Source organism: Anoplophora glabripennis, unplaced genomic scaffold (genome assembly GCF_000390285.2).
Source record: "Anoplophora glabripennis isolate ALB-LARVAE unplaced genomic scaffold, Agla_2.0 scaffold29, whole genome shotgun sequence".
Classification (NCBI taxonomy): Eukaryota; Metazoa; Arthropoda; class Insecta; order Coleoptera; family Cerambycidae; genus Anoplophora; species Anoplophora glabripennis.
In genome coordinates this window covers 230,542-242,763 of record NW_019416257.1, presented here as the reverse complement: position 1 = coordinate 242,763, position 12,222 = coordinate 230,542, and the positions used below count along the sequence as shown (strand labels likewise).

The 12,222-nt window shown below is 33.2% G+C and overlaps 1 protein-coding gene across 2 annotated transcripts in view; it reads left to right on the top strand.

The window, feature by feature from the left end:
• Positions 1–9,864, top strand: part of LOC108908487 (homeotic protein empty spiracles) — a 72,248-nt gene extending 62,384 nt beyond the window's left edge. For both annotated transcript variants that reach the window (XM_018712547.2, XM_018712537.2), the window contains exon 3: positions 9,021–9,864. In XM_018712547.2, coding sequence (XP_018568063.1) covers positions 9,021–9,242 — 222 coding nt within the window. In that variant the 3' untranslated portion in view covers positions 9,243–9,864. The remainder of the gene's footprint in view (positions 1–9,020) is intronic.
• The last annotated feature ends 2,358 nt before the right edge of the window (positions 9,865–12,222 follow it).

Genomic DNA, 12,222 nt, shown 5'->3' with positions numbered 1-12,222 from the left:
TTTTTTACTATGAAAATTTCTAGTTTTCTGATCACTTTCTGATAAATACTGGACCATTCTCTCTACCCGCCACTGGATACTAAGAACTTGATTTAATGACACTCAATAATTCATGATCTATTTGAGGAAGAACGCATTTTCAAATTCTTCCAATCACCCTATCACCCTGTTATCAACTCGATTCTTGCCACAAATCAGACGATTACGGAGGGCGAGCAAGTCCTATCTTCCTCGAATCAAACCGCGTCCTTATCTAGAGAGCAATGCAAGGGAGGCGCGCCATTTATTACGGTAAAGAGACTGCCCAGCCTCTTATTAAATTATTAATTTCCATCACGCTCTGTTATCAATACTATTAATTAGAAAGGAAATGAATGATCAGCTCGGAGCTGGTTTCCGAGATGGGATCGCCTCGCAAACCTCTCGCGTTCGGCTTCGGGCGATGAAGGTAAGCGCGGGACGCATCAGATAGCGTCAGGGTAATAAATAAGTGTTAAAATAAGCTAGATGGATATCGTTAAGGACGTCGATTTTCCGATGTACCGTTCGTACCATTACGAATGCCCATATAAGTTTTGTCGGGTTTAATTTTGGCAGTTACTGACCCATCGGGAGATGCCGATGCGATACGAGATGCCTAAATGCTGGTTTTTATTAACAGCGGATGTAAACGCAAGGAGATTCAGATGAATACATTAAAAACTTGTCCGATACGATGCGTGTGGATGATAAAGTGAGGAAACGGTGTTTGAGTGTATATTAATAAAATAACAATTAGAATATACAGGATGTTTCATAATAGTACGTCTTTATTCAGGGAGGCGAATCGCGCATGATTTTAAGTAAAAAAGTTATTTCAATAATTTTTTTTTTTTACTTTGTATCTCACAATTTTTAAGATATGGAGCTCAAATTTGGGAAGTAGGTTAACTTAGATTACCTTAGCCCTGCCTAATAGTCGTCACGATTTGCAGGGTGCTAATTTTTATGAGATCGGGCCTCCTTTCACTCTTCAAACTTTCTTCCGGTACGCCACTGATCTTTTCTAGAACAGGGGTATAATTTCCTGTTTAGTTTATAAAGTTCTTTATCTCTTGCGATGTTTTCGTATAAGAAACCTAAACTACAAAATTAATTTGAAACATACAGGGCGATGAGTAAAAACGGGACGCGCCAAATATTACATTTTTTAAATGGAACACCCTCTATATTTTTATACATATGGATTTCCGAGAAAATTCTATATACGGCAATATAAACAGTTTATCATTTTAGTGCGGGGTTGCCAAGTTATGTACAAAATTCTTCGAATTTTGGAAAAAACATGAGCTCGAAGAAGTTGTATTAACTTTCAGCTACTAACATTTGGAACAAAGTAATTAGACTGAGTTATAGGCAAATATTAGACAAAGGCTCCTATATTAGCTAATATCGATATTTTATACAGGTCATTTTTTATAATCATCACGATCATTTTTAGAAAGTTTAAACTTGATTTTCTAAAACTTTTCAAATGGGACATGCACCCTGTATTTTATTGTTCTATTTTATTCACATGTCGGTCCACTTCAACTTTTATTAAGCATGTTCTATATCTAAAATTGTTAGTTTTTAAGATATAGCAATATTTCTGTAAAAAAATATTTTTATTATTTTATAGAATACCACAAATAAATATTAACTAATAAAATTGTCTTTGCCTAACATTTGCCTATAACTCTGTCAAATATGTTTGCTTCAAGTGTTAGTAGTTGAAAGTTAATACAACTTCTTCGAGGTTTTTACAAAATTCGAAGAATTTTCTACATAACTTGGCAACCCCGCACTAAAATGTTAAACTGTTTATATTGCCATATACAGAATTTTCTCAGAAATCCATATGTTTAAAAATATACAAGGTCTTCCAGTGTTCCATTTAAAAAATGTATTATTTGGCGTGTCCCGTTTTTACTCATCGCCCTATGTGTTTCAAATTAATTTTGTCCTTTAGGTTTTTTGATTCTGTACAACTTTTATATACATTTTTTTTCTGTATTGTGAATAACAAGGGAGTTATTTTACCTTCTCACACTAATGGCCCACCCTGTATATAGACTGAACAATATGGGGCCAAGAATAAGACCTTGAAGCAGCTTCTGTCTTTACAGATTTACCTACATATTGAAATTTATTGCATAGGTAAGATTTAATATGTGTAAAAAGGATTTCTACCAAACTGGAAAACCAAAATTTGAAAGGGTTACGGAACTCTGGACCAATAAAAGAGTCCTGCTCTTTTAGAGAAAATTAATATTGTTTGACATCATCGCTTACTACGATAGTAGAGATTGTAGTGAGTAGTTGTTGTACATGAGTAGTAGCGATAATAATTGTCTAAAATTTAAAACATTTTTTTGCGGAAAAACTATAAATGCCACAAGATTATGCCAAGAGCACGAAAATCTCGAAAAAGAACTGATGCATCAATAAAAAAATTAATTGGGTTCAGTGACCAAATAAAAAGTTATGGTAATTCTTGTATCAATACACTCAAGAATTTACCACTTGTCCAAGGCCGATGGACCCGGTTGCTTCATCAAACGTGAGTCTTACTTAGGAATAAGTCCATAGCAAGTTTCATTAAAATCTATAGTAACATTCCCCAGATATTACAAAAAAACATATTTTTTTTTCAAGAATTTTGACAATAGCAGAGAAGCCAGAAATTTTTTCTTATTGGAAGTTAGTTTCTATCCATTTTACATTCTTCTATACGTGACCTGTCCATCTAATTCTTGGCCTTCCACGTCTTTTTCTTCCTCCAACTCCACTTTCTATCATTTTGTTCGGAGTTCTATGTATGGACATTCTCATTATACAACCCATGCATCTATCTTCTTCTTTCTCTCCGTAAACCGTCCTCACCATTTTTCTTTCGCAACCTATTTATGTATTTTGCCATCGTTACCTTCTTCTTTCCCTCCGCATATCTTTCTCAGTATTTATCTTTCCCATGTCCCCAAACAATTTATTTTACTTTCATTAACTTCACATATTAAAATATGATAGTTTTATTGATTCGAATTTTGACACTTCTTATTATTTCTATTTCTCTTCAAATTACAATATTATCTACACTGGTATCGTTTGTGGTGTACATTTTAAACCTGATGCTTGCTTTTCAGAGTATTTTCTCCAAGGCTACGTTGAATAAAAGTGTTGATAGCAGGTCCTCCTACTTTAAGGCTATGTGTTAAGTATATTACGCAGATCTTATAACAAAACTTATAAAAATATGGGTTTTAGTTTGAGGATAATTATCTTTTTCAGCAGTTTGTTATACTTTGTAACTATTATGTCAGTGCAAGAGCAACTTTAGTTCGCTATAAGATTTATCAGACGGTTCTTGCAATCCTTCATTTTCGCAAGAAATATTTATAAAGGGTTACGGCCGTCTCTAGTACCCAACCAGATGGTTTTATGTTCACTGCAGATATTTAATAATCGACTCTAATCCAAATAGACTTACAAAATAAGTTGAGTCATTCGCTTTCAGAGCTCTCCGTAATATCCAATAAATCACAATAACAAAATGTTTACGACTATCTGGCTGCAGAAGAATGCGATGCAAATATAGCTCACAATAGACCCAGTCAATTTACCATAAAAAGTTTGACAAGTAGTCGACGCTCGGCACACCCACTGTTGCCAACAAAACGGCTTAAATTCACAAGCCATTAACCAGTTGACAAACGACGTTTACCCCTATACAAAGTAGTTTGTTTGCCTACACGTATATTGGCAATGATGACGACGACAATGGGCTTTTTTCCCATTTGCCGTTCGCTTCCGGCGCAGCTCGGCTTCGGATCGGCTACTTCCGGATCGAAGTTTGTCATTTGTTTCGGGTTTGGGCCCCATTTGAGATAAATGGCGGCGTAAGGCGATCAATAACCCGTTTTTGTTGGTAAGAATGTTGTAGATGCACCGATTTCTGTTTCCTTAGAAGAACGATCTTGCCATTTTTACATTTTAGTTATAGTCCTGTTAGGATTCCAAGAAAATAATAAGCCAATAAAGTTCTGTTGTCGGAACTACTGTAACAATTTACCGCAGAAGGGGCGTGCCTTGAAATTTTCCGAGTTATTTTCAGAATATTAAAATATATATATAATTGTCTTAAAACAGTTATATACGTTAAACGTGATACTCTTCGACTGGGAATTAAATTCCTTTCTTTTATTTTTCACCTCCATTGATTTATTTTTATAAGAAATTACACTGAAAATGCACAGGACGATACACTTACCAAGAAAGACGCCTTCGTAACTGCAAAATACAGTATGCACTGCAAGTTGCTACGATGAACGCCACGCCGCCAATATTTTCGGGTGTCGAATGCGATTAATTCCATGAAAGTGACGCAGGGGTCTTCTTGGAATTCTATCTCAATAAATATCGTTAGGATTGTAGGATTACTTTTATTTACCTGAATTAGATTTACAGTAAAGTAAATATGTAAATTAATAAATATGGGATTGTATATAATTGTATGTATCAGTAAGGGATATACTTAGAGATCAGTTAGAACTCCAGACGCCCCTAAAATCCATTGCATTAATTCTGTTCCTAATTAGGTATATTTTAAAGAGAAAAAAAATAATTTCCTTTTTATTCTAAATTCTCCTCATTTTCAAAATTATTCTTTTTCAAATATAAAACCAGCTTCACACAAAAAACTATAGGAATGTTTTGCTGGAAAAGTGATTAATTTCTACAGTCAAAAGCTCGGAAAATTCAGTAGCGTAGAAATGGGTGTTTTAGAAAATTTAATCTCATCAATACAAAAAAATAATAGGTTCAAAATGGGTAATTTTTAAGTAAAATGCAATTATATACTCAGTTCCTTTGTGAGACGGAATTGCAAATTGAATGAATAAATTAAATTTCAAAAATATTCAGTGGCGTCGAAATTCTGGAATTTGAAAACAAAATAAAGTTTGAACTCCTTTAATAGTACAATTTTTCATGAAATAAAAGTGTTAAACCTTAGGTACTTTTCTTTTAATTTTCAACACTATTAAATTACAATTTTTTAATGTACAGACAATTTATGTTGACATGTGCGATGCGTTTTACCAAAAAGAGATATAAGTACTTTTTTTACTTACCCTGCTTTTCCCCTTTTGCAAAAATCTCAGTGGCGTAGAAATATTACTCTAAAAAAATTAAGGTACCAAATTTGAATTGATTTGATAAACTCGTGTTATAAACAAAAAAAACTTTTTATGACAACCAGATGAATTTTTCATTTTTTTAACTAGGTACTATCTGCTTTTTACAGTTTTTTAACACAATTTATATAAATTTTAGAGCTCATAAAATCATTTTTATGGAAAACTACTTTCAGTTTTCCTTTTCCATTGTAAAACGGGTCGTATTATTTATTTGCTAATGCATCGTGACGCACAATTCCCTCGCGTGACGAAATAAAAATGACTGCAAAAATTATAGTCTCTCTGAGGAAATTTTTCACAACATTAAGTATGTCTAATTTACGAGTTATGGTATCATGTATTGCTTATTCTCACGTTCGTAAAATATTTACAAGAAAAATTGTCGCCGCGAGAAAACGTACAAATTGATTTTTCTGTTATAATGCATTATTAAAGAGAGAGAGAGAGAGAGAGAGTTCAGTGACTGTAAAAAAAGGAGAGTAGAAAAAATGTAGTTATAATATTCTCTTTTATATGATGATGAAAAGAATATTCCAATGATTAAAAAGGAATACAATGATAACGATACTGCTACTGTTGTAGTTATGGACTCTGTATAAAAAAATCCAAAGATGTTACTCAGGAAAAGGTCAGAAAATATAGATATTAGCAGATCTCATATTCAAAGAATTTTTGTATAAGTACAAGAAAATCTATCCATTCAAATCAGTGTTTATTCATAAATTGCTTGATGGAGATGATGGTCGTTGTTTGGATTTTTGTTTAACAATGGGCGAGAAACTGATTGAAGACAGATTCCTTCATCCCTTTATTTTATATAATGACGAATCAACATTCACAACTAATGGCGTGGTTTGCTCTCAAAATTGTAGATACTGGGTTAAAAATAATAATCCCAATTTTCGATTGATATCTAATATAAAAAAGTAAATGTCTGGTGTGGCATAATGTTCCAAAGAATAATTGGTCCTTACTTTTTGGAATACTATTTTTTTTTTCAAAATCCCATCTGAAATACATTCAAGGGGGCGAGAAGAGATGTCTGTAAAAATCGGAACTCTTAATATTAATATTTAGAGGTCATTTTCCATTTAAATAACATGGAAACATTATTTTTCAACTTCAGAATTTTATATCTTAAAAACCAATAGACGGATTTAAATGACCGAAACGTATTCTTGCAGGGAATTGAACGTTCTACAAAAAGTGTCCCTTATCATTTTTTGATAAATCTACTCGTACAAAAGTTATTCAAATTCAATGTTAAATTTATGTTATAATTACACTTTTTTCTCCAATTTCAGATAAAATGATTAAAGTTATCATGAAATATTATAAAAAGGCATTTAAAAGTCAAAATTGATAAGTTTATCAAGTATTTCAAATTAATATTACTGAAAAACCCACCATTTCTGGGAAGAAAATTAAATTTCTTCGCTTTCTTAATTTTAAAAAATTGTCAACATGGTGTAAGTAATCCTTGCTTTAATGGCCCCCACCTTTCAAGGAATGAGCAACCCAGATGATATATTGTTCCATCAAATACCAATGCCTCAAATCAGATCCGTCTTTCTCCTTATAAAATGATCCAATGCCTAGGAACAGCCCATGTGTGTTAATATTCCGAACCACGACTGGATTAGCAATTGAAATATGGAACAAATATGGCAACCAGTTCTTTATGTAAATTAATGATATTGTAATTATTATTTGTAGCGTTATTATTAATACATACTGTGAATGACCTGGGTAATTACCTTGCTGCATACCAAGTTGAGTACGCGACAGGATACTTTTTAGAATGGAGCGGCTATTATATAATTAATATTGGAAAATCACACCATTTTTCCGTCGGCCTTTAATAGCGAAGTGTGAATGATAATTTACCACGCTTTTAATTATTTGATTATACGATTACGCTTTGTCAACAACCGACAATTATCTTGTACATTGTTAGCGGTGGAAAAGGTTAAAATAGCTCTTGTTGCCAGGCTGTGATTTTATCCTTTTTATTTTCGTCACGTTTCGGCATGGCTTTTCAATCATCTTACAACGGCCTTTCTATCTTTCCTTTCTTCTTTAAGAACATTTAAAGTAAAAAGCACTACTGTTGCACTAAAACTATAGCTTTGCCCTGATTTTGTAAAAGGCAGCAATCCTAAATAATTTTTATAAAGCATTTCAAGAGTATTGCATAACCACATCATCGCCATATCATCGGTTGCTGACTTCTCAAAAGTGTTCAGTTCATAACGTCCTATTATTAAAACTTTCTATGGTTTTCCAAATCCACTAATCTTTTCAAACTGTCAACTGTACATGCGACTTCGAGAATTTAAATATAGCGAATTCGTATAAACATCAGGAGTACCTCAAGGCTCTACACTTGGTCCCATAGCTATTGTACTCCTTATTAATGATATTATTAAACAGTTAAATGTTAAATACCTGTTATATGCGACCAAACAATTTATATTGAAGCTAATTCGCCAAAAGACGGATTGATACTTCAGCATAATTTAAATAAAATTAACAAAGTACCACTAAATATTAACAAATGTGATGTTCTGCCTTATTCTAACAAATCATATGATTATAAGCTCAATAATATTGCACTTCAGTAGACCTAAGGTTGTTAAGTATCTTGGAGTAACATTTGACGATAAGCTATTAAGTCAGCTCATTCAAGTTTAGGTTTTGCTAAGTCTAAAAATTTTCGAAAAATAAATATCCGTAGATTATTGTGTTCAATATTTGTACTCCAGTCTTGAATATGCAACATTTCTCTGTATTTATTTTAATGTAGTTTTTATGTATTTCTATAGGTTTTGTTTCTTTAATTTAAATTTCAAATATTTACAGAATATTGTATGTATATATTTTAAGATGTGATGCCTAAGGCGATTTTTATTAATAACATGTACCGATTTTAAGCGGAAAAAGAAAACGATGTATCTCGGTGTCATAACACTAAAATCCATTTTTGTGTAAAAGCTTTGAACATTCAAATTTCGTTATCAAATTTTGAAAAAATAGCCACGCAGAAAATAAAACAAATTCTAAACATTATTTCTTTGATAAAATAGTTTGTTATAGGAAATAAATTAATGATGATAAATAGACTTCTATCAAAGTCATTTGTTTGTTCCGCGTGCCTCGTCCATAGCCACTGCGATCCGTCAGACATAAATTTTCCTCCTGTATTTTCAACAATAGTTTTAAACTGAAATATGTCGAAAAGTCCTGAATCAAATAGTAACATATTATATATTTTTAAAAACAGAAAAATTTAAGCTAAGTATGCACTAATATATAGGGTGTTCCATTTTTTTCGTTAATTTAGCGATTTCCGTTATTCAATAGCTTTTTCTAATACTGTATTATAAAAATTCATAAAAAAGCTAAAACTTTTGTATTAAAAACTTTTATGTAATTTCAATAATAAACTCACAATAAGTTTCGAAAATATTTAAAAAGTAGGCACCATATTCAGAGTTCAACATTGAACACCCTGTACATTTAAAATCACATATTTGTATGAAGTTTATCTAATAAAATTTCCTTTGCAACAACCATTTAAAATATGTGCATGTTGCTTTGGAACACCTTGTGTAGTTGTCATAGTCCTTAGTTACCTTTAGAGTATTTGTATATTTTTTCATTCTGCAACTGGGTTCATTCCTGTGCGATTTTGCAATTAAAATAACTGAATAAAAAGACAAATACTTTTCGGTGTGCCCCAAGGCTCAGCATTCGTCCCCCTTCCGCGAAGAGCTAACACTAACGATCTTTTCTTTGTTTCAGGTGAAGGTGTGGTTCCAAAACAGGCGGACGAAGCACAAACGCATGCAGCAGGAGGAGGAGGCGAAAACCAGCAACCCCAGCAACAAGTCCAACTCGCCGAGCTCCCAGACCAACGCGCACCACGTCAACAAATGGAAGGAGGAGACGTCGGACGAGTACGGCGAGTACATCGACATGGACATGGAGGAGGACTGCGTCAGCGACGTGGAAAGTGAATCGTAAACCTGATCTCTGTAAATACGTTTCCTGTGCAAATATTCAAAAGTCGGACGAATGTGATGAAGTTCGGCGCGCTCGCAATATCCACCCCCCGACAGAGACGTTGAACAGTGCCAACAATTTTCGTGCCAAACTTTCCTGTTATAGTGCCAACGTTAAGAGTAAAAAGTCCTGTTGTTATATTCGTAGAAGAAAATTTCAATTGTGTATATACGAGTTATTTATTTGAGTTATACAAAATTTTATATTTATTTGCCTGTGTACATAATTAGGTATTACGTTTGAAGTATTATTATTCCGAGTCAGGATGTAGATGTGCTAAAATACCCCTATTCCTTTGCAGTACTTAACTACTATGAATTACTTGTGTTTCTGTGATGTCTGTATATATTTTTTTATTATTTTAACATATCTACAATTTTATATAATAATAAATGTGAGTGTGTATATCTGTTTATTGATATGCATTTTTTACTTGTACATTTGTAAAAGTAATTACGCGCGGTTTTCACCACCAGGATCCTAATCGGTGCGGGGAAACCGTCTTAAAGTACTTAAAATTGTAGAAACTGCAACATATGTTGAGTATCATGTACTTAAAACTTGTAAAGAATATGAAAATATAAAAAAGAAGTTTTATCAATGCGAACGTCTTTCATTTCCGTAATTACCCATTAATTAAGGCACGTAATAATGCTGAAATGTGTTCCTATGGTGAATTGAGAATAATTTAAAGTGCAAAATTGTTCTTAATTTATTTCCAACGTAATGGAGCTAATTACGAGGGAACACGCGACGACTTTAAGGTCGTTTTAAAATAGAAAATTATAGTTATTTTCATAAAAAAAAAACGGGCTTACATAAATCCCCCACCTAATTACCTGTATTTATATTAAAAACACACGGAGTTTAGAGCCGCAATTAAAAAAATTAAAGGCAATTTTCATCCTTTCACTTCTACAGAGTAGAGATAAGGAATCTATTCTTAGCCATCAGGAAGGTTAGAAAAACAAAATTAATCAAACGTATGTTAGGGTTTGGGAAATAACAAATTATAGAAGCAACTACAATTTCAGGAACAGCTTACACAATGTCATTCTCTTAGCAAGTATACAGGGTGATTGAGAGAAAGTATTTTCAAGTCATTATTTAACCCCTTTTCCAACCGCTCCTGACCGCTGACCTACAAAGGTTTATCGAGAGTGTGCTACTGCATTCGATCATTAACCTAGCTTTTATTGCGTTTTTAATAATGAACAAAGAAAACAGTCCTTCTTACATATACACATGAATGAATAACATATTTTTTTACAATTTAATTATTAACGAGTAGGTTATTATTTATTTGTTAATAAAAACAAATGTATAAAGATAATAATTGTTTTCGAATGTCAGGTCATTTAGTATTTTTAATATAGTTAAGATTTTCACTATGTTTTATAATTGCATATGAGTCTTTACTATTGTGTTCAATTAATTATTCAGTTTATAGTACGTATATCTTGTTGTGTGATTTATTGCTTTTCAAAAAGTAGTATGATATCTATTTAAAATGACAGTATGGCTAAAATAACACTCACTCATCTGTCCATAGCACTTTGTTAATAAAACGGGGATCCTCTGCACTTTGATTGTGAAACAAATTGCAAAATTCAAGACGACTGCGGAAATCAGCTGTTTCGCTTCAACGTTCGAACGCTCTGTGGTGCGCCGGCGCGTTCCCAGTCAGAAAATGTGTGGTGCAAAGTAGGGTGCTTAATTAACGAGAGTAATTTGCTTATTTTTTAAAAGGTCTAATTTTTTTCGATTTTCTGTCTTTATTAGGCCTTCCGAATACGTGGTTAAAATTAATGAGTCATATTATGACTGAATCCCTGTACAGGGTGCCGAAATTAATGCAACAAAATTTGGTCATAGATTCTTAAGACAAATTTAGGGGACCTGTATTTTTATTTTTGCCAAGTGGCCCCCCTCTTTCGGAGTTACAACCCCCTGAAATCCGCCCTTAAGAATAGTCTTTTTTATATCTCAGAGCCCTGTTGTACGAGAATCACTAAATTTGGTTTTACGACATGTGGAATCTGATAGTGCTACGCTTTTTCGCAGGGAACCCTCTTAAGACACTTTTTCCTGGGCCCCCTTGTCTTTGGAACCAAAAAAATTTGGTAGCACATTTGAATTTCTTGGTTCCCTAGAAAGCAATTGAATTTATAAACTTCTTTGTCTCTTACATCTCCAGTTTCTTGTCCTCCCCTTTCCTTATTTTTTTGCAGACTTTACCATTTTGGGACGAACCATCGCATTTCTGATGTTAGGTGTTGAACTGGCCGACATTGGGAAATGACTGTCATGGAAGAAACTCTAATTTCACGAGCAAGTTACATATGTCGGTCTTAACAAATATTAATAAAGTCTAATGCCATCATATAATATCTTTTCAACTTCCTATCCAGTCAGATGTCCGGTCTTAGTAATACGACGGTACTGTAGTGAGGCTGACTCACAGGCTGTCTGTTTAGAGATCGTGGCAATATATATGTTTTTGACTAAATTGATAGTTAGGTTGTCTATAGATAGAGAATCTACAAAATTTGTGTTACCCACCAACGGTTGCATTGTCTACAGTCTAGACTAATGAATTGAGGTTTACAGCATCTGGGCATTCTAATAACTACACTCAAAAATGTCTTATATTGTCGTATCTCGCCTCCTCTTTATTTCTCCTTTTTCGCCAAAAGCTTGGAATTTGAAACCTGATGTTTAAAGAGTAGGACAGGTTTTGTTGTGGTTGCCTCTATGTTATCCTTTTGATGGTGCTTCTCACTAAGGATTTCGACCGAACCTTTTTGTACTGGTCTCAGCATTAATTTCTTGTTTTGTTCTAGACACTTTTTTGTGTCCTTTCACTGACTTAATTTTGGGTTGCAGAACAGTTGGCACCGGCCGCAGGAATAAGGTTGAACCTAATCTCGCAACTATTTAT